This window comes from Xiphias gladius, chromosome 22 (assembly GCF_016859285.1).
Source record: "Xiphias gladius isolate SHS-SW01 ecotype Sanya breed wild chromosome 22, ASM1685928v1, whole genome shotgun sequence".
Classification (NCBI taxonomy): Eukaryota; Metazoa; Chordata; class Actinopteri; order Istiophoriformes; family Xiphiidae; genus Xiphias; species Xiphias gladius.
Genome location: NC_053421.1, coordinates 9,622,566 through 9,650,342, shown reverse-complemented (window position 1 = coordinate 9,650,342; position 27,777 = coordinate 9,622,566). Strand labels below are relative to the sequence as shown.

Genomic DNA, 27,777 nt, shown 5'->3' with positions numbered 1-27,777 from the left:
AATGACATACGTCCTTGCTGGTTGATTAGACTAATAAAGAAAATGCTGCATTGTTTTCTGTTGGTGTCATCAAAGGTTTTTGGCCTCTGAAATCAAGAAGTTAACAGATCCCAACATTTTATTTTCAAGCATCTTTATTGCACGATCGCTATACTTGGCTCTTTACTGCGCCCATATGGACAAAGAAAAAAGTTCTGCAAAAAAATGTGCAAACCAAATTTTTCTTTTATACTAATCTGAGGATGAAATAAGTGTGCTGTGTGCAAAGAAGCAGAGGTAAGAAAAATTTAAAATTTCCAGAGATGTACAGAGGGGGAGAAGTGGGATTTAGATGAGTCCTACTGATGTCTTCAATTAGAATCAGGTAGAAAACCAGTGAGCTTTGGGTTAACATTTAGGGGGTTTGGAGACCAAAAAATTAAACCATGTCGCATTCTACAACCATAAAAGTCAACACAGCACAATTTAAAACAGGAAATTAGTATTTAGAGCTGCTACATTAGGAATGAAGGTACACAGAGTATAAGTAATTTAGTAAAAATCACCAACCTGCATTTACAACAACAAAAAGCCACAGAATAATCAAAAAACAACAGTTACGTTTTAATGGATCTATTTATTCCTTCATTGCCATCATCCACTCTCTTCTGGTCCAGTAACATATGAAAAGTGATATGCACACATTCAGACTTAAACACATTCACACATGAACCATAAAAAACAGCTGTACCTCCACGTGTCACGCATACTGAGGACAGACATTAACAACATTCAACATGTTAAAAAACAGGAAGATGACATGAAAAATCGAAACAGTGGTATTAAGTTTATAACAGTGTTAAAAACACTGCGAATTCCTATTCACCGTCCACCCTAAAACCAAGCCATAGTGTTAGAAAGTGCTAGAAGCCATGAGTCCCTGTTTGTAGAACATCATTTGCAGGAGCAGCCTTTTGTATTTGATAGATTACAATTACAGGGTAAATGTGAGTTTTACTGCCTTCCTGTTACATTTGAACCAAACCAAAAATCAACTGCGGAAAGCAGCTTTTTCTCAGTTATCCAAGGGCAAAATAACAAAAATGTTCTCCACATGAGTTGTGAATAGTAATTTATGAAGGAAATTATCTGAAGTTTCAGTTCTTAAATCAGGGACTAACATGGCAGAGCTTAAAAGTGCAACAAAAATATTCAAGGTAGACATACACACAATCGTACTTTAAGACAAACGTGTTACAAATACAAAAATGTATTACATTCACCCGATTCTCTATTGGACATTTTTTGTCACCAAATGAATTCAAATTAGGACACGAAATCGATCAGTGTTCACCCCTCCCTGTTGGCAAGTGAGTGAATTAATTTGGAGACATTGAAGTTAAATGTACAGACATCCTTACGTAATACAGCACTCATATATATATATATTTACATGACAAACCCAAAACTGTACCATAAATTTGTACAAACTAACCCATTCAATGGAATAACTACAGACACTGAAACAACATTAAGTGCTTTCAAAATGAGAGAGAGAAAATCATGAACAACATCTCTATAGTGCTATTACAATAAATGATATTAACGGACATTTGGCACAAACTTTTTTCAGCATGGCTACGCAGGTCTGTTCTACCTGGCAACACCGGTAGATAATGGTCTGATTGGCTGCAACTGGCTGGTTCATTAGTTGATGTCAATGTAATGGGTGAATAAAAACAAAAAAAAGTTGCTGTCTTAAAATGAGTAATTCAGAAATGACCGCTGAAAACCACAGAAGGTTTGGCAAAGTTCTTGTCATAATCAATGTTCGAATGAAGCATGGTTGGACACTCGTGGTCTGTAATGTGAAACTCAATCCTAAAGTGTGTGCAGATTAAACAGACTGCGATCAAAGGATCTTTGGGAAGTGTACTAAAGAGATGCTACATGCTGTAGCCATTCAGTTGTAGTGGGGGCAGTGATTTACAAACTGCTTCATTATGGCTATAAAAATGAGGTGTGCTATGTTTAAGTCATGGGTGACTTTCCTCAATCATGTCTGAACCAGCCAGTTATCACGTTAGCTAAAGCTCCCAAGCAAGAGTAGTGGGAAGTATCAGTCCTGCTGTTAGAGATTGGTTGTAAAGGTAATCACTAACTGGTTATTGCTGGCTAATTTGGCTGATTTGACAAAGTCGGCTAGATGATCTGGACTACTGAACAAAGCAACAAGAACATAACCATCCCGTTTTCTTTTAATTACAGCCTCCACCCACAACTATAAACCACAGAACATATTTAAGTCCTGCTGTAGATTTTTTGCATTATTTAGCATTATAGCTATCATTTTATATCATAGACTTCACATATTTTTTTAAAGACTTACGCATGGCACTGCACGTCTTAACTGATCTAAAATGTTGAATTGGATATTCATGGAGGGCAGGGATAAAGCTCAGAGCAAACTGAAGGATACCAGGATGATCAGAGGGAGGGTCTCTGGGTCACTAAAACTCTCTCTCTCTAACAGAGATCGCCTGAACCTAAAACTAACATCCACTAACACTATCACAAATTTCTGGTATGACTATACACAAGCACTTGAGCCACTAGGCAGTGTCATGTGAAATACTTCTGTCACGTAGTTTAAATGTGCATTACTATTATCATTTGCACTTAATATTTAAATAAACTATATTTATTCTAAAAAATGTATTACTCAAGTTCAAATGTGTTCTTAACCTTTGCATTAGAAACTTCTGTAAGTATAGAATATTCCATTCATGGAACTCAGTATATCTCTGGTATTCTCACACGGACTGAACACTTAATGCTACAGACAACGTCAATCTGTAAAGAGCAACACAGTCTTTGGTCACTAAAATATAGTTAAGAATTAACTCTTCCTTTCAAGTACCATAATCGAGTGTCAAAAGCAATCAAAGCTGTTAAATACTGTATGTTTGCATGTGTGTGTATGAACGTGTATTAACAGTGTTCATTTTTTATTATTTCGTTACCTTTGTAAATGTGACAATTTGGCTTCTGGCTCCATACTTGTTCCTGTTTTGGTCCCTGTTTTGGTTTTAATGAATGTTACAGCTGTGTTATTTGGATAATTTTATAATGACCGCACATTGAAATGGTGAGATCTGAGTGTTTTTGTAAACACAGGTCCAAATCATAAAAATATACTCTGTCTTGTCAAGTAGTCATGTATTTTACGCAGTGGTTACCTAACATTTGTGACTCAAGGAAACACTGATATTTGTATGTAGATCTGCGTTTGTGTGTGCATATGTGTGTCAGTGGAAGTGTCCCATGGCCTCAGCAGCCTTTACTCTCACCACTGGATCTGGATCTTGGAGCAGCATCACTAAACCTGTGCATGAACACATCAAAGACATCACAACACTGTTAAAACCAGTGGACAAAAACAATCTGTTTTGAGTTTTGAAGAAAATGAATGCTGTCCATTGCATCACCTTTAGTGATGGTGCCCATATTGAGGTGGGAGAGATGCTCCTCTGGAAGATTGCCCAGCAGAAACCCTGATGACACACACACACGCACACGCACACACACACACACGCTTTATAATCAGGTCACATCAAATATATTGTTTCTAAAGAGTTTCATGTGCATACTATATGTGAGAGTGAACAGTGTGTTGTAATAAGGCATGATTGTAGCCAAAATGATGCAGCAGTTGTAAAATAATTTTTCACATTTAAAAATGTTCTGACTTTTTACTAGTAAGTTTTAGAATCTAGTGTTTACAATATGTTGGTGCTGCAGTCATACCTATAAACATGGCAGCTCCTGCTCTGACCTCAGGCCAGTTGCTCTTGAAGAACTGGATGACTGATATGTGGTAGAAGTTCAGCATGCCTGGAAAGTCCTGGATCTACAAACCACAAAAGATGCACTGAACATCAAACAAGTACAAGAGTCTCCCCTTATGTAGTTGGCAATATCAACATTTGATCAAATTTTTCTGAGAATTGGTGCAGTTAAAGCTAAAATGCACTTTATTAAGCCACGTCTACACAAAAGGCTCTTCAACCGCAATTTTCAGTCATCTGTCTCACGTGTGTCCAACAGAACATTAACAGTATGCTCCTATTCTAATCATTCCAGCTGTCTACACAGGGCATTTAATGACATAATAACTTTTTACCTGCACTATACACCTGAAAACATGTCACAAAGCATATTTTTACATGTGTAACTACAGGGATTATTTATTGGGCTCTGAGCACTTCCAAAACACGGGTGACCTATAACTCAATACCTTGCTTCAACACTTCCTGTATAGACACACACACACACACACACAGATACACACACACACACACACACACACACACACACGAGCAACAGAGCTGCTGCTGCTCTGCTATTGTGCTGCTCATGCTATGCCATTTGTATAGACATGTTGTTAAATACAGAACTTTACAAGTGGCAAGATGGCAACAAAAAACCCTGCAGGAATTAAAACCAAACTCTTTTTACGGAGCTAATTTTATGAGAACATGCACACTTCCCCATACTCAGCCATTCAGGGATACTTGTGGTTATGACTGTGTGTGTGTCTCACCAGGTATTTGGTGAGGTCATTGATGAACTCTCCATAGTGCAAGCCCTTGTCATCATGGAGGTGGTTCTGAAACATGGTCGTGATCTGCTCTGATCCCAACACAGGAGCACACACACGCATCGCATACTTACACGCCTGGACACACGCAAAAACAAAATCCATATTTGTAAGAAACAATGTAGTAGTAAATGTTCACGCTAAGAAAAATGTGTCTTGACATGTTGTATGTTTATGCGTGTAATGCAAATTTCCTACCTTGACCACCTGTGTGTTCGGGTCAACCAGGTGTAACAGCAGGCTGACCAGAACATTGTGGATTTGGTCTTTGAACACTGGCTCTCCTGAGCCAAACTTGGACAGGTTCCCCATCAGGTGGATGGAAGCACAGCGGATCTCATCATTCTCCTAGATGAGTACAAAAGATACCGTCAGTGTTATGTGTGTCTACGTGTGGGATTCAGAGATACAGCTTCCCTTCCTCACAAGGTTGAAAACCCCTACAGGGCACTGACTGACTTCAAATCAGCTCAGCTTAAAAGACACTAAATACCGTATGGTTGTATCATTGGTCAACACTGAAATAACCATTAAACAACTCCAGCACTGTTAATAACAAATTTAAAATAACCTGATTCTATTCATGATTATTCTGAGAGTTGATGTATTATAGGGTGTACTGGATATCAACATATAATATTTTTAGAGAAAAAAAAAGGAAACTTACACTTTCCAAGAATGGTTTAATCTTCATGAAGATATAAACCACCAGTAAGTGGACATTCTTCTTTTCCAGGTAGAGGAGAACTTTAGACAGACCTGACATGGCCTCAAGAGTGATCAGCTTACCTGCAGGAAGACCAGAGACCAGACACTGAAAAAGAGGAGTATTTCTACCAGCTACAACCAATCCAGGGTGAGTGGCTGAACATGTGGTATAATAAACATGATGAATGTGGTGAATTAAACTCAAACACCGTACCAGCAGACTGTAAACCTTAAGAATCAATTAAGGAAATTTTAATAATCACTGCAATGACTCAGGTCAACCAGACTACAGATTACTGTAGTCACTGTGGTCACTTTTTCCAGCAAATGAAATGACTTTGCTGTCAACTCACCTGGATCGTCTTTCTCTTCCATTCCTGAACTCATTGCTGCCAGCAGCTCCTTGGCATATTTATTCACCTGGAAGTGGAGGGAAGCAAGAAAGAGAAAGCTGTGAGTGACTTCACAGCTACAGTAACGCGTAGCATATGTGCGCTCTTGTTCTGTGCGTATGCGAGCGTCGTACTTTTTCAGGTGATCCCACAGCTATATTGCCCAGCCCTCGAACAGCCAGCATACGGACGGTGCAACAGGGATCTGATATCCTCTCCATCATGTTGTTCATTAACACGTCTATCAACATCAACTCCGTCACCACATGATGGCTTAACAGCTGGACTCAGGAAAATACAGAGAAAGAGAAAACACATCATGTCACAATGGCATTGGCATGGCATTTGGGGCTGTTGTGGCCATTTTTATACTCAATATAAACTGATACAAAGAAGTTATTAGTAATTAAGATATCATTGTAACAGGCGGAGGCATTTATCGTTGATTTTTGGCCCCCTCCCAACTGTAATCAACTGTAAAATAAGCATGGTTTGCCACCTCAGAGAAGAAAGCAGTGACGGTGATTCTCTGGCATTCATAGATGTTGTTTAGGGTGGGACACAGACACTCCACAATGGCGGGCAACCTGGGACCAGCATGTTTAGCCATCGCCCTATAGACAAGACAAACATACTCAAATTTATACACACTCAAAGGTATATACTGACTTATTATTTTTATTATTATTATTATATAATTATTTGGAACACATTTACTTTTAGATATGAGAGACAGGAATTATATCTGATTCCTCGAAACATATGGAGGGTGTTTGGGTTTCATTTGCTTTTAAATGTTGAGTGCCTGACAGTCTTTTACCAAAGGGATTTAAACATTGTTTAAATGTACTCAGCATCATAATCCTTTAAGTGTGTACGTCACTTATTTCACTTAAACATTGATGAGCAGTGTAGCAGAAATTATTTGACATTTCGAGCTATTTTTTTTAACCAATTTCATTGCAGAGTACAGAGTTTGCATCCAGCTAGCTTAATGTGAGTGTGAGTGTGAATGTGTCTCTACCTTGCTAGTAGTGTAACTCCAGTGATATGTGTATTCGGTTCCCTCATTGCGTCCCAGGCGTTATCCTCATCCAGTCTTTTCATTACCTCATCTAACTGGGCTCGTGCTAACAAGATTCTCAGCGCATCAGCTGCTACCCTGTAACCACAAAAAAAAAAAAAAAAAAAAAAAGGTTACATCTTTACAAAGCTAATGTATGCAGGAATCTTATCTGCATTTTACTAGATATAAAAAAAGCAATCAGATGCCCACCCTGCTACATGGAAGGAAGCAGTGTGTTTAGTGCTGTTGTCCTTCGGTGCTGAGACTCCGACACTTGCTCCCAGTCTGACAGTGAGACAGGAGAAGAGCTGAGGAAATAGACTGACTGCTGGCTCCTGACTCTGGCCATTTAATAACAGCTCTTTGAGACCACATGTCATCTAGAAAGAAAGCACACACAGACACACATGCAGATGTTAACACAGGCATCTTCTGCCATTTCTGTTTGGTATGGAGCTGCTACTGCCCAGCGTGGAACCAGCTGAAGAGTTCTCTGCATAATCTCAAAGGTGGTTGCAGCCAATTTCTGTTTTTGTGAAACTTTAAAAAAAACAGCTAATGATTGATGGTAAAACTACCAAGTTCCACAGCAGGATCTAACCAGAGGACAGGAAACTTAACACAGTAAACTTCAACCTTTATGGGAACCTGTTACTTTACAATTTGCTTTTTTATAGTATTACATACTTATTTCTATCAGAGGAGATGAGTGTGTCTGCATAGAAGCCATAATTTCTGAATATCAATGTAGTCAGTGATATGTCTGTGAGTTTTTGTGACCTACAGCCAGTGGCTGATTTGTTGCCACTTTTGTTGTCCCTCCTCTTATCATGGACTCCTTCTTGTCTATGTAGGGTGCCATGATGACAAGCTTCTCCATCACCATCTCTATGATCTGACTGGCTACAATGGGATCTGCTCCCAAGGCCATCCACATCTCACTGGTCCAGCTGGACAGAGAGACAGAAAAAAATAAAAATACAATTTTTAATGGGTACAAAATATCTTATATTATAAACTCTAAGAGATTTGAGAGACTAAAAAAATCGAACAACCAGAAGATTAGTTGACTGAATTTACTTGATGAAACCAACGAAGCCAATGAATGTATATTTTATCTATTTAGATGATTTTGTCTTTATATATGTGTATATATATATATACACATATAGATATACCTGTCATATGGAAGTGGTTGGTTAACTAATGTATTAATAACAATCTGTAGATGCTGAGATGCCAGGATTAGTACCGTCTGTCCTACTGCCACTCTCACCTAAACACAAGGACAACAATTAATTAATTCATTGAGTGAGACATAAGTTATCTGTGAAAAAAAAAGATTTAAGTTAGATATAATGCACATAAAAGCTGATCGTTATTGTCAAATAAGCTCCAAATGAGCCTGTGACTTGGTTATTCAAAGAAATATATAATAATAATAACAATAATAATAATAATAATAATAATAATAACAAAAAGCTCCATATCATGTTCATAGGCCATCAGAATTTACTATAACAAATCCTTATAATAATAAATATTGATGCTAAATAAAGTAATACTCATGTTTGCTCCAACCTGTTCCTCTGTGATGCTCTGCAGACGCACATGGAGCACCTCCAGCATCTCTGGTACCTAACATACACACCATACAACACAGACAAAGACAGAATCAAACAAACAAGCTGTGTGTGTTGTAATCCAGTACAGCTGAGTGCACCACCATGTACTTATAGACCTACGCAGCTGTAACAAAGGGTTGTGTCAGAAGTATAAGAGTGTGTATGTGTGTGTGCTACCAGCTCTTGCAGTCCGCCTCCTCTGTTCTTCAGCAGGGTATTTAGGATGACCGCTGAAGCTCTGCAACAGTTTGTCTGACTGTCGACCAGTCCTTCAAACAACATGAACACCAACGTCGTCAGCTGCTGCTGAGGCAGACGTTTACTCATCACCTGTAATGAGGCAGTTAAACACACTTGTAATGCACAGGTTGTTACTTTGCCTAATATACTGAAACAAACATTATTATTAGAGTTATGCAGAGTAAAGGCATAATAACAAAAAACTGTGGAAAAGGTTGGTCGTTGTTGAGTGCCTGGGATAATGGCACAATAATTTACTTCAGTAAAGAAAAAAAGATTTAACACAAGTAAAATTAAAGTTCAGACTGAGGGGTACGCAGTGTACCTTGGTGAGGTCAGAGCAGCTCTTGTAGAGAACTGAGTGGTCAGGGTTTTCTAATCGATCTTTTAGGGACAACAGACTGTCCACAGCTTCCTCCTTATAATCTAGCGAGAAACCTACACAAAGACAATCAGGGAAAATTATTAGAATTATTTAAGTAATTATCATTTTGATTTCAAAACTTTCATCAATGAAATTATTTTTTCTCCAATTCATGTTTGATTTGGCCTAAATTATCAAGTCACTAATACCATGAAGTACCTTCATATCGCAGCTGTATATTAAGCAGTGTGTATATACAGTCAATAGCAGCAGCGCGTACTGCAGGGTGAGGGTCAGAACAGCGTGGAGACAGTCGACCCAGCAGAGCTCCAAGGTTGTGGAAAGACACCATGTTCTGGACAAAGAAACAAAAGAAAGGAAAGGCACAAAGTACCAGGTTTAAAATCAAGTGAAGCCAAAGAATATCAGCATTGAAGAAGATATTTAGTGGCATTTTCTGGCTCATAAAAATGAATATGAACAATTATACTACTTTGTATCATTATCCAAAGGCAAATCTATGATTTCTCCAAATCTACAGTGTGGGCCTTGCAAGCAAGAGAGATCTTGAATTGACTAAGTGCAAAGAGATGGTAGATGGTTTAAGATAAGTCATGATCGATGAATGAGTGAATACAGACGATAGATTAGGGTTTAGTTTGAATGTGCATGCATGTGTAACTTTGAATCTGTATTGTCCAAGTGAGTAGTGTCTGTGTGTGTGTGTCTGTGTATAAGTACCTTAACAGTCAGGTTATCCAGGTAGTAAGCCAGTATGTGAGCAGTAGCTGTAACAGCTCTCTCTCTCTCGTGGTCCTGTCCGGAGTTCAACCATGATTCAATGTGCTGCAGAGGACAATAATAAACACCATATCTCAGACAACGCAGAGATACTGTAAAATAAAGATGGGAAAGTTACTTCTTGATATATGGCAGTTCACTGAAGCCAATTATTCTTTGTTGAGAAGCAAGTCAAGGAGACTGAAGAGAGGAGAAAGTGGTTAGATTAAGTTGATGCTGGCAGGGCTACTTTATTTATTTATTTATTTACTCTCTGAGACAACACATCAATTAATATATTTTAGAAGAACAGAGTGGTTTATCAAGTATTAATACTATTCAAAGAAGTTTTTCTTTTTTGCTAAATAAAAATGATGTGCTAAATAAATATGATCCAACAACAGGATAACAAAAACCATACAAATAATTGTGGCATTAAGCTGAAAAGGAGAGGAACCACTTAGTCTGAAGCACAAGGCCTTACCTTGAAGATACTCTGCAGGCCATCAGGTGTGGGATCCTTGGCCAGTACACTCTTCAGCAGCTCCTGCAGTGCAGCCAATGTGTCTTTGTACAACGCCTGCACAGATTTACCAGGACAAGTTAGTCTGATAGCATAATATTTTCTGGAAATTGTCACAGAAATGTTTTGACATGTACATGAGACAAAGGTTTGTGTGTATTTCTACTAAAGGAGGAACATTAGTAGTGACCTGCTAACCTCTACAAAATACAAAAGTATTACTTGTGGCAAAGATTCTGCTGATCTGCTGATGAGGGTGGTTTAAAAGTTTAAAAGTTGGTGGTTGCACAAGGCAATGTACAACATATTTGTGTCGTAGCACCAGTCAGGTACGTGTGTGCACACACATCTGTTTGCTTCCTCTCACCTGTCTTTGGCTAGGGTCCAGTATCTCGTCTTCTTTAGTTTTCTCTGGAGTGTGCGTCTCAGGTGGCAGTGAAAACACACTGTTCACACACACCTTTAGTAAGTCAAAGCTCTCATTCTCACTTAGTGTAGGATCCAGAGGCCTGAAAAACTAAATGTTAAAGACCAAACACGAGAATCTCAAGTGCATGAATTTAGGGATATGACAGACTTTTTAGTGATTATGTGTGATGTGTCATCAGTGTTTTTGACATTAAGTCATTTGGCTTATTTGTGTGGTATGCTATGCGCCTTCAAGTTGCTGTAGTTGGGATATAAGTTTTATCAAAGGAAAAACTGTACTGTAAACTCCATGTATTATAAACTACACATGATATGAAGGGGATACTAATGTCAATATCAAACTAACAGTATCATCAAACCCAGCCTGGGCTCATAAAAAGTAACTTTTTTGTACAAATTGAGAGAAAAGATTGGCTGTTGCAGTTATTCAGTGACTCTGTAAATCTTAGCCTTTGAAGTACACAGAGGGTTCAGTTTTTCTATTGAAGTGAAGGATACATTAGGTTGGCACAAGTGGTCATCACAAGATGGCGTACTTGAGTCCTCAATGAATCAGCTGGCTCTGCTTTGATAAAATCCTGACCAGGGCAGACATAACAGCAGAAAGAGACATCAAAAGATAATTACTGTTGCAGTTACACTTTTATCATCGTTTGGACATGACTGAAAGTTGTCCCTTAATATGGCTTCATACTGACCAGCATAACAGTAATGAGCTCCTGTTTGCGAGAGAAGACGTAGCTTTGTTTCTTCACACACGCATTGATAGCTTTGGCTATGAGACCAACACTCTTGATCAAACTCAGTTTCATAGTCAGGTCCTAGATTAGAGCAACAAACAAACAAACAAACAAACACACACACAAACACACACACAAACACAGACACACACACACACACACAAAAACATACAACAGACAAGACATACAACAGAAAAAATGATAGGACATACACAGATAAAAAGATTTCGGTCAAGAGGAAAGGAAGGCTAAATATGAAGATATTTGGATAATTGCATTTTAAAAATGATCAGAAATGCAAACAAGGTGCATTGCCTTTACCAGATGCCACTCTACCAATAGCTAAGCAAAAGCAGAAACAATCCAGAATCATTCCAGCAATATATAAAAATCAATCAATCAATCAATCAATCAATCAATCAATCAATCAAATAAATCAATCCAATAGTGATATTGTAGATTGATCCTCCATGCCTACGGATGGAGAGAAGTTTGAAATCAGAGTTGTGTAATTAGATGAGATTGGATCAACAGCAAATCACCATCAGGCTCTGGTCTAAGAAGTGACAGAAGAGCTTGAGGCCTAGAGACACGAAGAGCTGTTAGGGTTTAGCAAGAAATTACAAAAGCCCTTTCACACTGAGGGTGAGTCATTGGTGAGCATTTAAAGAACAATCCACCAGAAAGAAAGAATGACTAGAATCCAGTGTGTAAATCTTACGGAGATAGATTATCAGGTAATAAAGTTGCAAGAGACATGGATCATTCAAAAGACATTTAGAAAATTCTCTGTATTATATGTGGTTCAGTAAAGACCAGAGGAGAACGTCGAGGCTTTTGTGGTATCTGAGCTGCTTTCAAAACTCACAGTACTTTAAATGCACGGTTTCTAACACAATCTAGTGACCATGTTACTGGTTTTACATTAGTGGGTTAGAGTGATAAACCACCTCAAATCTAGCTCGGAGTATCAATTTGATACAAGAAAGTTTGACTTTTTTTATTGGTGGAAACTGGTCCCGACTGGAATCCATTGTAACAGACTCAATTCAAGCTCATCACCACCACTGTTCATCATCATCATTAAGGAAATTACAAACCTTTCAATCATACACGGGGCGAGTGTTTGATACGCAAAAGACTTTTGGTGGTGAATCACTTTAAGCTACATTTCACTGAGGCAGAGCATTTTCATGTATTCCAATGAACACAACTTAAGTCAAGTTGCAGCATTAGTAGTTTTCTGTGTTTTACTCTCAACATTGTTTCCAACTGATCAATATCTGCACAAGAGTCCTTAAGCAAATTTAATTATGACCCGAGTCAGTCTAATGGTACAGTATTAACTGTACATGTTTAAGTAGTAAAATACAGCCCTCAAACTGCATTTTTAAAGACAACAATGTGCTCCACCACCCCTATAGAAAAATCTTGTGCTCTACCGTGGTCAAATATAACTGATACAGCCAAGTGTAAGTTTAAAGAAAAAGTAGTTGCATTATTGCATCAAGCGGTTTTTTCCTTGACTTGAAGACTCTCAGTAAAGATTTTAGTGAGGCAATCACCACAAGTGTGTGGAAGATAGGGACAAATTTAAAGAAGAGTAAGGAAGAAGAGCAAGATGAAAGGGAGAAAAGAGGAAAACTTAAATAGCAAAGGTCAGAGAAAACAAAGAAGAACGGAGATAAATAGCCCATGTATTCCTGTGACGATACCTTTGTCTCTACTTTTATCCCCAGAACCTGTATGAAATAGAGTTGATAAAGTCATGAGCTCACATACAAATACATCTGTTACCTGCAAGTTTAAGTTCTTACATCTAATTTGCTGCTGACTCAACCAGAAATGTTTCATCTGATTGCTACACTCTATCCTCACTTCTTCCAAGAATCTGTAAATTTTTAAAATTAGATTCCTGCTGCGTTAGACAAAAATCAATGATGGTAGATTGAAATGGTCAGACAAATCTTGTTTGTAATGCAACATGTTCATCCATTTACTGCCAATAATCACACAAAAGAGAAAGGAACCTAAAATATGAAAACTAAAACTTTACTACTCTTAAAGGAAAATTGGAAATTAGTAAATAATTCCATACCCAGTATCTCGTTTGGTTGACTTAAAATTATCTGTTAACTTGAGTTTTCAATTTTAAGTTTTTGTGAAAGGCACCTGAACCTCTTCTGTAACAAAGCCAGTAACAGGCTGATGATACATTGTTGATTTGGTAATGAACACTGTCACAGCCAAACAAGTCAAAACTGGATGACTGCAAACTGAGTTTATCCCGTTTTTAAATTAACAAGCCAACAGAGTTCAAAGAGATTGGGTCCATTTCAATTCAGAGTTGGGAAACAATCTGAAAACGTCTTGTAGTTCAATGGATTTGCAATTAGAAAGCCACTAGCAATCAGATGACTCCTAAGCAGGCTAAAATGAGGGTCCATCTGTAGCATTTCATGACACAGAACGGATGCTTCATGTCAGCTGCTTTAGCACTTTGATTCTGCACTGTACAATGCAATCGTTTTAGACTGATTTAGGTGGAATACAATAGCACTGGAATTAGTTTTGGAAGTAGTCCAATTCCTCATATTTAAAATGGATTTTATTTGAAAACATACCATGGATAACATTTGCCTGCTCACTGTACATGATATCAGAGTTGGTCTTGTCCAGCTAAAATACACCAACAGATATTTGCCAGTTTGTAAGCTTGTTCTTCTTGAACTGTCTCATCACTTCAGGGAAACAGTGACTGTCAGCTACAATATCTCAAATTACGGGGTCCTGTAGCTTAAACTAGAGACTACAACCCTTGTTTCTCATTAACATTATCATTATTGAATGCAAGTTCTCTACCCAAAACTCCATCCTATAAGAACAAAGTCTTCTTTGTAATCCATGTTGCCATGTTACCTTAGCATTTACATTACCTTGGTATTGAAGTGTTTACTGATGCAACGAAGGATGTCTTGATCAATGCGGTTGAGTATCTTTTCTGGAGGCGCATTCAGAGCCACTTGACCATAACACAGGATTAACGTGCTTTTCACCTTCTCCACCTCAACATCATTACGCTCCTGCGAAAAAGGAAGGGATGGGGAGATGAAAACAGACAACTGAAGCTCTTTTAACATTAAAAGTCAGACAAATCTTAAAAAAACCAAGTGCTATCTATAATAAAACTGTCATTTGAGATATACTGTAAAAGTTATTTGTACTTTGAGCAGGTTGAAAATGCTTGGTGACTTCTTGAAGGCATCTGATTTGCCAAACTCATCCAGCTTAGCCAGAGTTCCCTCTAGGTGGCTGTTCGCACACAGACCGATGCCCATTGCAACTCCCTGATATACATAGAAGACAAAAACAAAAGGTTAGACTTTAAACCTGTCTAGATATTAACAACCCAATAACAATATGTGCTTTATGTCTTCTGGTTATTTCAACACCACAACAGTACCTCTCTTTCGACAGCGTCATTGTGCCGTGCTGTGAGGAGGATTTCCTGCAGTTGTTTTTTAACCACTTCCTTATTGAAACACTGTTGCAGCGTCACTCCTATACACCGATACAGGAAACTCTACAATGGAGAGTAAAGAATACAATTTTAAAAAATATCAAAATTTTGACACAGGAAATTTACTATTTGTACAACTACATTTACTATCATTTTTTAACATTTTTTAAGGTTTCTATATGCCATTGTAAAATTAACAGCTCTCTGTGTTTCACCTTTTGGGGCTTGGAGAGCAAACTTGTGGTAGTTGGTTCAGGAGGAAGCTTTGCTCTGTTTAAGGAGGTCGTGAGCCCCAAAGGATGAGAACCACTGTTCAACACTGTCAGCTTTTTGAGCTTAATTATGACTTGCTGTGGGGGCTTAGAAACTCGACAAAACACTAATCTATGTCCATTCATTTAGTGTCACTGGACAAACATTTGTGACTACAACAAAGCAATAGGTTGCCATCAGCTTGGTCTCGATTTGTGGGTGAAGTAAAGCTGTTGAGGAAAAAAAAAAAAAAAAAAAACTTACCTTATCCTCTAAGGCATTGTTATACGTGGAGAGATATCTTGTTGCCTCAGCTGCCAACTGACACACCCACTTGTCATTATCAATAGTAGCCAAGGTTTTAGACAAGAGCTGTAGATAATTTCACATAAAGACAGATTTAAATATTTCCATATCAAAACAGACAAAAAAAATGAGACAGCATAATCTCTCTGTATGAAAACAGGCCTCTCTAATCGTCTGCATCTACATAAACAGCCTAATTATTGTTATGAGTGTCAATTAGTCTACTGCCACTGATTATGGACGATTAATGCAAAAATAAATGAGAATTATCCGGGGGTTTATTGAGATGCAAAACACTGACACATTATGATGTAATTGAGATTATATTCATATATAGAAAAGCACACCTTCAGCAGCTTCTCATCCCAGTGCTTCTTATCCAGGCTCTGTGCTGTTGACTCTGGAAACGACAGTACACAGTCAGACTACTCTACTGTAGAGGAGAGAGCAGATACTGTACATGAGGAATGAAAAGGTAGAAGGACCCAAAACACCATGCTCCCTACAAAATGCTGTAAACAAAAGAAGTATCAACTGCTGTCCTTGCAGAAAAGGCAGGCTGTCAAGTAGTGACAGTAGCGGAGCATCACTTTCTCCAATGGTATTACTGTGTTTAGATACACTGTGTGTACACACACTCACACACACACACTCACACATCTCCATACCCTCTAGTATAGACAGCAGAGGAGGGATCTCTTTCTCCCACAGACCCTCTGTATTGGGGTGAATGTTGATACTGAGGATTTGAAGGAGAGAGAGGGACGGAGCTCCATGACCTCTGCTACTGAACGGGAATGCTGCATTTACCTAGGACCACCAACACAAACAAGGACACAACATCCATGTAGATAAACAGACATCCATTAGGCATGGTATACATAGAACTACCTACTTTCTGTTTTCATACAGTCTCTCACTTTAAATGAGTTGATTTTATTTGCAACCATTATTTTAGTCTGGTTATTTCAGCAAAACAGCAGTAACAACTGAGACACTTAAGGGGATTATCTTCTTATTCCAACCCCCCCAACAACTTTACAATATTAATATTATATTAACAAGAAGTAATCAGAAATTGTGACTAAAATATCAAGAGAAAAATGAGACTTGACAACTGATAAGTATTATTGGGCTAGACAAGTGATTAATCTAAACCACGGGCTGCAATTAATTAAGTACAATAAATAACAATCGGTTACTCAAGCCTCTGACCGGATTGGATGTTTAGTAAGCCATTTTTCTAAACTCTAGCCTCTGTGTTTGCCTTTGGCTCTAAAAGAAGTCATCAGACACTACTGTAGAGTGTTATACAGTTGGCTTTTCTTACCAGCAGCCTGATCATTAGTGTTTGGGGAGAGGGCAGATTGACTGGAAGAGAGAGATAAGACACATTTATCTTTGAATCGGTCATACAGAACAGACTAATTTTTTTAATCAGGTTAAAATGTATTTGTAATACTGCATTTTCTATAATGCACACCTCCTGTTCGTGGGTAATGCAGACTTAATATGTAATACACATAACATTTAACTCTGACATAGATGCACCTTATCACTAAATATTCCTCTTACCTTCCTGAGTAAAGTCTATGTTAAAGCTGGGATCCTGGTTATTTTTCTTCTTGTTGCCCAGCACTATAAGACTCTTACACAGAGGAGTGGTGGCATTGCTGTACTGTGAAGGGGTCAGATAGTACAGCAACTTGGGCCATAGCACCTTCAAACAACAAAATACACGTGTTAAGTATGTCAGCAATGTTCATCCATTTTATCCATCAATCCATGGATAACAGTTGCTGTTAAGTGACATAAATTGAACCCCAATTAAAGCTTCAAGCAGTATTGATCGAGCCCTCGCACCATCATACACATTGGCGGTGCCAGCAGGATGCCGGTTGATGCAGCTGTGCGCCTTTCGTGACCACTGGAGACTGCACGAATGAGTAAGATGTTATTTCTTGCATGGAGTGCGTGGCAGCAGATATGACTCATTGCACATTTTGTATTAATTCCCATGTCCACAATGTGACGCTGGACAACATGCACCAAACACGCATTATGTTGTTGTATTTCAAGTGTAGACAAGATTATGAAACTTTTATGCAAATAAAATTATGACTGTCACGAAAGGCTTACTTACTGTTGCCAGGAGATTGCGCTATTACTATAACTGAATATAGGCATGTAAATGTCTTCAGGCCAGTTCTCTTATCAAACGTGAAGTTTGGGGCAGACTGGACAATGTATATATGAGTTACAACTATTTCCTCTTTCAAGGCAAAACATCAAAATTCACTATGATACACAGACACGCCGTTCAACGAAAACTCAAAAGCGACACAATTTAGCATCACAAAGGTGATTACGGTAGATTAGACTGTCCACATATGATATTGATCTATTTAAATTTGTAGGAAGAGTTTGTCAAAGTATAATGGCTGTAAATGGCAAAAGCTGTGCCAAAATTGCACAGTAAATTAAAAATGGATGACTTCCTGTTCAGTTCAGGTTATGGCTTTATGAGGCTTTTTTGTAAATCTTGGGATGTTACATGTGGCTACCTAATTTCGTATATGTAGGTGAAACGTACAGCAACACCCAATACAAGCACCTATACAACAACTTCCTGTTTCATGGCAAAACATTGACATTTGCCACGCCACCTAGTCATCACTGTATAATGAAAAATCACAATTTTCACAATAAAGCATCATCAAGCTCAAGCTTCATAAACATGCAACTGGCAAAACAAACATCTGCAACAATATCAACAGTTAAATGATTTTCAGAACCTAGATGAATTAGTCACTAACAAATTAGACAGATAGGATGACATGAAGATAGTGTACGTACATCAGCTAGTCGTCCAACAGTGGTGGTCAGGAGATGAAGGGTGCTGTCACACATCGTCCTAAGTGACTCATTTGTCACCTCCTCTGGATCTGTGGACTTCTCGCCACGCTTGAGACACACAGACAGGTGCACAGATCAGAATACATATTTCCATATCTTCAGCAGTCCTTCCGTAATGCAAAATTTTGGATTTTGAATGATGAAATTTGGACAGTTTATTTGTACTGTATGCTTGTATGTAGTTATATGTGTTTGTTTGCATATTTGTTTTCTACCATTTTTATGCTTTATTGGGTTTATTTAAATAGGTTATGAAAAATTACTTTTGCTTTTGCTGTTACCTTAAAATGCAACCTATAAGACATACAACCACATAAGCCACCCATGCAAGAATTTACATAGAGCAAATTAATGAAATAGTAATCATTAACAACTTCCACACAAATCAAATTTCCATCTTAGGAAAACTTGAGAACTAAACACACAGAAGTCACCTGGTTTGTGTCAGGTAAGGCACAGTGTTGAACTATGAATCGCACCAGTAACTCCCCTCCCTCTAACTCCAGATAACCATGATGAGCCATTGCACTGATCACCTGGACCACACGCTTCTTCACCTGGGAAACAGAGAAGTAAGCCATAACAATGTTATGGTTATCTGAGCAACAAACCTCTTCAGTAAAACCGAACAATCTTAATTTAGCAGAATAGTTACATAGAGACTAAAAGAAAAACCTGATGCTCTCTGTGTATGTACATGTGTGTTACCTTGTTGCTATGGTCAGCCATTGGTTGTCTGATGCTGGCCAGAATCAGCAGCTTCTTACTCTCCATTGTAGAAGCTGCAACACACACATGAACACTTCAAGACACAACCACAAATAACCAGATAACATAAGCTGAACAGACTAGTAAAGGAGATATAAGTAGTCTGCATGACTGTGTTCAAATATAAACTAATAATACTATAATTCAGGGCTCAGTGAATGAGTAATTACTTTAACTGTTCTTCTAATGTGTGTGGAGTAAGAGATAAGTTCATGTGGGGAGTGTGTATGTCTTGCTTTCCTCACTGGTAGAGTTGATGAGGTGGCGAAGGACAGCCAGGGAGCCCATCCTGCTCCGCTCATTACTGTTCTCCAACTTCTGAAGTACAAACAATACCAGCCGGTCTGGGAAGGAGTTCGCTAGAGGAAGAGGAGTGCAAGTATTAAAAAAAAAGAAATTGTACCTAATACAAAAACAAGGACAAAACACAGGAAAGATAAACAAGACAAGAGAGAAGGAGAGAGAAGTAGACTGACTGTCACAGTTAATATGATTATCTTGTGGTGGACACCAAGTCTGGCATACTAATAGATGATCTCATTACTGTTCTTGTGACTCCACAGAACTAAAACGGATAGAAAAGCCTGGTGCTGTTGGACAACATTCAGCTGTTACCATACATTTAACTTGGTCACCATATATATCTTCTAATATTACTGTCTAAGAAATTAGCACAGTGTAACATAGTGTCAACAACAGTCAATGATCAGTCGTAAGATACAAACACAACCACCAACTAAGGAGCTTTAGTACCTAGCAAACTGAAGCAGCGCAGGACCTCATTGTGGTTCTTGACAGTCGGAGGGTTATGGTAATCAACGGGGGCAGACACCTGGGGGAGACAAAGGAAATGTTACACTGCTCTCTGACAGTCGTGTCAACTTGTGCACTGTCAAACACGGATATATGCCATGATATGAATTCTGGTGAGCACTGACATTTTAGTTACATGGAAAAATAATGACATAGAATAACTTTATTCAAATTCAACTAGATAATTATCCATGTAGTATATAATAATGAGGAAAATAATAGCATAAACTGTAATGATAGTTTGTAGTGACTTTTATTTGTTTGTCCAAGAGGGGCATTTCCAACATGCTCTTTTTATAGAACCAGGTCACACATGAGAAGTTTAAAGTACTACCACAGTCTCCTATTTACAACTAGTGTTTTTCAGCACTTTACTTGGACTTAATAAACTTCCGTCAACTTCAGTTACGCACATGTACAGTTTAGTTTTCACAAATGAAGTTATAAAGTGTTGTGTAAGACTACAATAGGAATGATAACTGTAACTGTTGTAAAAGGCACTGGTGCTGTAACTTTCTGGTGAAATACTCTCTGTCTCCACCAGGCCATCCAGATGATACACACATATAACTGGCAGAGTCACTGTGGTAAAATGTTGCAACCGTCAAGGCATCAGGCCCAGTATCAGCTGACTCACAAGGTCATGAAAACATCTGACTACAACGACTCTCTGACAGTCGATTCACACATCTAAAAGAAAGTAGCATAAGGTGAAGGTAAAACCAAAAGGAATAATCGAGCCTCCCCCCTATTTAGCTACAGAATTGTGGTTTCAATATGGTGAACTGTTCTGTCACTAAATAGGAATACTGAGACACAAGGAATGGAATACAGTTTGTATGGGAGCAAACTAGTCTTGTGACAGAAAGTGCTGCGCAGACTGGTGGGAACAGGCAACTAACAGTAGTCAGACCAGACAGATCCAGGCACAGCTAATATCATGTAGTGGCGTTAACAAGTCCTTTATGCTTGCGGTTTGCTAAAGCTCTGTTACTCGGCATGCCCTGTTCTATTTTTCGTCACAGTACGGCATTTCTTATTTGATAACAAACTTCAAAAGTCCAAAATGGTGTGGAGTGTTCCCGATCAACATGTGTATGACTGAACTGGTGACTGAACATTTCACCTTCAAACAGAAAAAATTATACTGTAGGTACCCATCTGAAAGTTAGTTCATTTTCCTTTTATTTACCAGTTTATTAACAATTTTTTAAAATGATGCACACTGCGTCTTAAAAATTCCATAGCTCTGTAAAATAATGCTAAAAAGTCAGGTCAACAAGATTTGGTTTGGATGTATATCTAGTATATGCATATAGGGGGGAGTGCAATCGCTACAAGCATGTTTTCTGCCTAGTTCCACCTTTCATGAGCATCTGTGTCACCTGGTTCACTCGAGGTGAAAGCTGCAGTATTAATTTTACTCATGTATACCTGTTGATGCAGTGCAAAGAGTAGACTATCAAGTTGTGTCTCCAGCACCCTGCTGCCCATGTTGATCGAAGCATCAAGGACTTGGCACAGACTCTGTGTGAAGGCAGAAGAGAAAAAAAAAAGAACATATTATAACAGAAATCATGCCAACATGGGTAGATCTGGGGTGGTTAATTTAACCAAACGTGGTTTGCAATCTTGCACCAGAGGACAGATGTAACAGCATTAGACAGTTTATAGTATGAAGTCAAAACAACATATGTACACCAACTAAAAGCCAGGAGGCAGTTTGAAGTTGGATAGTGATGCTCTACGATTCATGTTACAGAATCCAAAATCAACCGTCTATCTCACTCATGATGGATTCCATACATACCTTGCTAATGACGTAGTGCTCATTGTTTTTCTTGTACAGGGACAGGATGGCAGGAATGAGTTTGGGAATTTGCTCCTCCAGTTTATCACTGGCCATCAGATGGCACATAGAGCCTACTGCCTCGGACACTGTTAGCCTCAACTAGAACCCAAACATACAGAAAGATAGGATCTCAGGCAACAGACATGAGAAAGATTAAGTGACACAGATTCACAAACTAATAACATCAACTAGATGTACAGTATGTACATAGGGAGGAAATAAAAAGTGCAACACCACTCATTTAAAAAAAATAAATAAAAAAATAAGAATCATGTGACATCACTCATTACTTAAAATACCAATTCATTTGGTTGCCTTGTCATCACAGATCTATAATTTACTTTTCACCAGGCAGAACAGACTATAGAACAACAACAACAACAAAAAGAATGAATATCCATCATTTGTTTTCCATAGCTTGTTTGTTTTCACTGAACTCTTAGTTTGCATATTCAGTGCCCTTTCGCACCACGTTGTGAATGTCATTCCAGTGAACCACTGTTAACTCTAATAGGTTCCCTTCATACTGTAATGCAGTACGAAGGCATAGTGGTTAAATCGTTAACACGGCTAAGTATAGACTCAACAGTAAATTGTGTGGTTGCTGCGCTATTAAGATCCCATAGAAAATATACAGGATCTAACAGGCTCTAACAGACAAACATGTTGCTCAACCCCCAAAACTGACCTCTGTGACCTTACCTTAGACTCCCTGCTTTGTAACCAATTATTGAAGAGGATGTCAAAAGCAGCATAGATTTCACTGGAGAATGTGTCTTTCCTAACTGTGGGATCTGGAGCCTTGTCCAGGTTGGCCAGGTACTCCAAGATACTGTCGCTGAAATGACACAGGGCTGGATGAAGGGAAACAAAACAGTGGGAGACCGGAAATTAGAGAGAACGGAAAACACTTTGATGACAAAACTGTGAGAAAATCTCAGGGGTGAATAGCACACTTTGAAAGTTTCATCTTTTTGGAGCTGAATACCCAGAGGTAGTGTTTCACAATTTCTCTGATTTCAAGAGAGGAGTGGTTGAGATACTTAAACAATTGTGACAAATTAAAAAAAAAAAAAAAAGCATGTCAGGAGGTTCTTACCGGAAGAGAAGACCCACTTCATGTTGTCCTGTTTGGCAATGCTCAGCATGGGCAACATGGTGCCCAGAATAGCATTCAGGAAAGGTACCATGCCATAAACTAGAGAACATGAAGAAAAGTACAGCATTAATGGCACGTTATTACTTACCACTTCCTCTGTAAGTAAGGGAGAATGTACAAAAGTTAAAAGGAAAGCATGGTTGAAGATTTTAGTAGTCCCCAGTGAAAACTATATTGGCACATCAGAAACATAAAATCAATATTTTATCAAACAACATGTTTAATCACATTATGTATCATAACAAAAATAATTTCAATGTATCTCTGTGGTGGCCAATAATTTACAGCTACAAAAACTGGCTTTAGTTTGTACTTCCTCCAAAATTTACACTATGCACCAGCAATCCACAATCAAAAGCAGATACTGTGGCCACAAAGGACAGCTACTCAGAGACTGACAACACAGAATGACAAGTCTGCCATTGGAGATTTTTTTAGCCTCTGATCCAGAGCCGAGCCAATTAATGTTATTTATTAATGTAGAATCTGCTCATATTGAATTGCAATTCAATATCTATATTTTGATACACAATAGAGATGAAAAAAGCACATTTAGTATAAAGTAGACCTGTGTTAAAATTTCTAAAGCAAGCCCACTGTAGATGCGTTTGACAGCTTATTAGCTCTTAGCTTTTCGTCAGTTTCAGTCTGAACTGTTGCAGCAGGAAGCTTTAGACAACACCCCTTCATCTACAGCATGAAACAAAGACTCAAGTTTAAATTTAGGTGTCATCAGCCACACGTTAAAGGGATTGTACACCAGCATAATGTGGCTGAAACAGTGCAAAACATTTTTAAATCACAGTGGCGGCTTGTTTGCTTGCTAACCAACACTATCTGTGTGGATATGACTAACAAACTGTTCACGCCCTCTTAAAAGGCATTTATTCAGTTGCAGTGGTTTAGGAATAGGTTTGAGTGTTTACATTAGTGCAAAGGGGCTACTCTGACACTAAATTAACGTCTTTTACAAACCACACGAGAACGCTCCTGAACAAAAAGCAAATGCAGTTTTTGGACAGGTTTAACAGGTTCATGTCTTTTCCATCAACCTCTGAATACCTGCCTTGTGAGCCAAAGTTTTGATTTCTTTTTTTGTGTGTGTGTGTGTGTGTCTGTGTTTGTGTGGTCTTTCTAATGGCCTTAACCAGGATAATTCCTTCCTTTGTGGTTGTGCGTGCAAGAATTTTCTTACCATTGGAATCAGAGAGGTTGGCTAGTGTTTGGACCACGAAGAAGTGAGGTAAGACCCCTGGCTGAAACTTGCTTAGTATCTCCTCCATGATATCATTTATATGCTTGTTACCCACAGCAACCAGGATATTACTGGCTGCTTGCTGCCAATCAGGGATGACCTCCTGAGAAAATAGTAAGGAATATCATGTATGATCTGTCCTCTGAAAGAAACAAAAAATAAATAATGAAATGACATATTTACCTTTGATCGTGTCATCTCATCTGAGGCCAGAGAGATGATGCTTTTTATTCTGGGGGAAGTGATCTCTTCTATCCTGCAGCCTGCAATCAGCTCAATAGTCTGAAGAATCACAACTCTGTGGCTCACTACCAGCTAGAGGAGCAGAAGAAGGAGAAAACAGAGAAAAGAGATGACAAGAAAAACAGGAGTAACAAATATATAAAGAGCCCATTTAAAATACAAAATAAAAACAAAATGGAATACTAATTAATTAGATGGCATATTCTCACCATTAAAAAGCATAAAATCTACTGTACATACCATGTAAAATTTTTGCATTTAGCTTTCACACAGGCATATACAAGGTAAAATATGAGTCAGTACATTAAACACCATCTCAATAAAAAAGGAAATCCTATGTACTATGTCACTGATGTTTGCTGAAACATTTCCTAAATAGAATGATGCCACCATCTGATAATCACATGTCCGAGGGCTATAACAGTACGATTAGCTGTTGCATCATCATATATAGTCACAAGCTGATTCAGAGCTCTATGGTGAAACTTCTGAGGAGAAATTGTGCAACACGTAAAAAGGTCAAATGAACTTCATCAACAGAGCTGAAAAATTAACACATACAACTACTTATTGCGATGGTTACATCTTGTACAGGTGTGAAACCTCTAGAGGGAACGTCTTGACTTAGGCCTTTTAAGTGTGACCGGGTTTAACAGATTAGCAGCAGACTGTTTGCTAGGGTTAATGGAGTTAAGACCAATCTTTCATAAAGCCACAGAAGTTTCCAACATGTATGTGCCACTTCTTAATTCGCTGAAATCCTGCTTAATGTAGAATGGTCTAAAGAGACAATGTTTGCCCTTTATCAGAAATCAAAAGCATGGCGGAGTTCCCCTGCAGCTTCCACTCTGAATGTGTAAAGTATTAGCACAGCAATTAATCACTAAATGTAACTGCAAGGTGTTTTTTGTGTTACTTTTGAAACAGGATAAATGGCTGAACAAAAATGCACATATGGCCAAGCTTATCTGGCTTTTTTTTTCTTTTATTTTTTCTTCAGACAAGTGTTTCAAGAGCAATTTGCTATCTACTTGGTAAAGTGCAGTGGGAATACTGATAAGAGCAGCAGTATCTGGTTACCCTGGTGTGTTTTAATAGATAGCTCTGACTTGTGTTTACCATAACGGAGGTGTGTTCTGGGGTTTTACCTTTGGGTGTTTCAGGAGGTAGTCCTGACACATGGCTAACACTCGGTCTGGGTGCTGTTTTCCCAGGGTTAACATAGACTTTCTGACCTGCTCCTGGACTTCTGAGTCTTTATCATTGGCTGCATCTAGTAGAGCCAGGGTCACCTCTAGAGGGAAAACACAACAAAACAGAGACATATCTGATGAGGAAGACTAAAGAGTAGAAAGTAGAGAGAAATGCAGTTAATACAAATGGCTAGACAAAGTTGGTGAGACCTGCGCAGTAAAACTACTGACTACTTAAACAAATATGAGAAAATTAAGCATTGCTTAGCATTCAGTACTGTGCCAAACAAAGCAAATGAAATACTGTACCTCAATAGACGCAGACATAAAACAAATTGGAAGATAAGATAAGATAAGAGCTCACGTTCCACATCTGTCTCATCCATGGTGGACAGCAAAAGGGCTGGCTTCTTGGAGCCTGAGGTTGAGGATCGAGCTTCCCTCCTTGGGTACAGGTGGGCAGGGACTGCCTGGAGCTAAAGAGCAAAGTATGATATGCAGATATACAGTGAATTTTAGTGTAGCGGTCCACAGACTGCCCTGTTCTTATTTTCACTGAAAATATTTTCTGAATTGTGTCTGTATTCGGGGGTAGCAGTCAACAGATATTTGTATGCACTTAAAATAAAGCAGCCAACAGTATTTTTCTCTCTTAAACTGCGAATCTTCCCATGACAGGAGCAAATGATGCCACACAGGAGATGTTTATATCTATCTAAAATAACTGATGTGCTTGAATCGTCAAAGCACAGGCGCTTTCTGAGCATAAGGTTGACAAACATGAGACACCAAGAATGACAGCACACAGCCAGGTGATGGCGGGTTACATTACAGCTGAGACTGACCTCTGACAGCCTCACTAAAGCAAACACTGAGAAGACATTACTGTCTTCAACCAAAAGCTATCGTAGTCTATATAGATAAACTGAATTTTTCTTTCAAACTGTCACTCCAGCTTTCTACGCTTCAGGTACCTTTCCATGCCACTCCTTTAGTCATTAACACAACCACCAACTAAAACTGATACGAAGCAGCTAACTCTACAGTAATTTTTCAACGTAAACGACGCTATAACAAGATGACATTAAAGTCAAACACACCTTGCAAAGTTAGCTAAGTAAAACGCTTAGCGTCATGTCTTTTGTAGCTGGTGTTATCATTTAATATCTACGTTTAATACGCTCGGGTGGTGATGCTGCTGCAGCGAGCTAATCTGAGATAACAGTTACATTAGCATGCTAACCTAGCAGCTACTGCTACGGAAGAGACGCTGGCGTTCTCACATCACAGATTGAAGGAAAACCACAGACTTGATAATAAAGCTAACTTACCAACTCACACTGAGCTGTCCGCTTAACAATAACCTCTCACGACGACGCTGCTTCTTATCTCACTCACAGACGACGGGCTTCCCTGTCTGTGGCACAGTCAGGGCTTGGCTCAGTGTGCCCGACTGCAGGTGTAAACACGCCTGGTCATGTGCTTGTGGTCAGCAGGAACGTATCAGGCAGGGGGCGTACGCAGAAAGTATCACAGCACCGAGGCACATAGAGCTGCTACCAGCCCTGCCACTGTCGTTGTAAGATATCGTGTCTGCTGTAGTTTCGCAAAGGGCTGCTTTGTGGAGACTGCTATGCATGACTTAGCTCTATAATCAAATGAATATTTCTTCTGTTGTGTGTGTGTGTGTGTGTGTGTGTGTGTGTGTGTGTGTGTGTGTGTGTGTGTGTGTGTGTGTGTGTGTGTGTGTGTGTGTGTGTGTGTGTGTGTGTGTGTGTGAGCGTGTTTCTCATGTTTGCATGTCCTCGTGGATGTACCGTTACAGTGTAATCCAGTGTAATTTACTCTGTGGTGAAGGAAGTTTTCAGATCCTTTACTTTGGTAAAAGAAGAAGAAACACAATTTAAAAAGGCAAAAGTGCTGCCTTCAAAATCTTGCATAACTAAACGTACAGAAGTAATATGTGGGCCTACTGCTAAATTAGCAATAATTAA

At 38.7% G+C, this 27,777-nt stretch overlaps 1 protein-coding gene across 4 annotated transcripts; it reads right to left on the bottom strand.

The window, feature by feature from the left end:
- Positions 1–257: 257 nt before the first annotated feature.
- On the bottom strand, positions 258–27,295 carry mroh1 (maestro heat-like repeat family member 1). 4 transcript variants are annotated; one of them, XM_040117726.1, is made up of 45 exons: positions 27,115–27,295; positions 26,148–26,259; positions 25,739–25,884; positions 24,531–24,662; positions 24,288–24,450; positions 23,033–23,131; positions 22,636–22,787; positions 21,892–22,032; positions 21,516–21,608; positions 20,022–20,100; positions 19,514–19,627; positions 19,209–19,282; positions 18,935–19,057; positions 18,441–18,548; positions 17,160–17,304; positions 16,915–16,955; positions 16,253–16,394; positions 15,932–15,984; positions 15,543–15,650; positions 14,970–15,089; positions 14,731–14,853; positions 14,443–14,589; positions 13,222–13,248; positions 11,465–11,587; positions 11,265–11,344; positions 10,705–10,846; positions 10,299–10,394; positions 9,776–9,880; positions 9,254–9,389; positions 8,996–9,108; positions 8,608–8,760; positions 8,387–8,443; positions 7,984–8,081; positions 7,590–7,755; positions 7,016–7,185; positions 6,764–6,901; positions 6,239–6,353; positions 5,874–6,020; positions 5,701–5,767; positions 5,307–5,428; positions 4,838–4,987; positions 4,583–4,717; positions 3,787–3,889; positions 3,468–3,533; positions 258–3,364 (listed from the first exon to the last, which is right to left on the bottom strand). In XM_040117726.1, the coding sequence occupies exons 2-45, from the start codon at positions 26,167–26,169 to the stop codon at positions 3,288–3,290; spliced, it is 4,911 nt and encodes a 1,636-aa protein (XP_039973660.1). In that variant the 5' UTR covers positions 26,170–26,259; positions 27,115–27,295; the 3' UTR covers positions 258–3,287. The 4 variants fall into 4 exon arrangements, with proteins under 4 accessions (XP_039973660.1, XP_039973661.1, XP_039973662.1 ...); XM_040117727.1 differs by having other exon boundaries at positions 27,123–27,295; XM_040117728.1 differs by lacking the exon at positions 13,222–13,248.
- Positions 27,296–27,777: the final 482 nt, after the last annotated feature.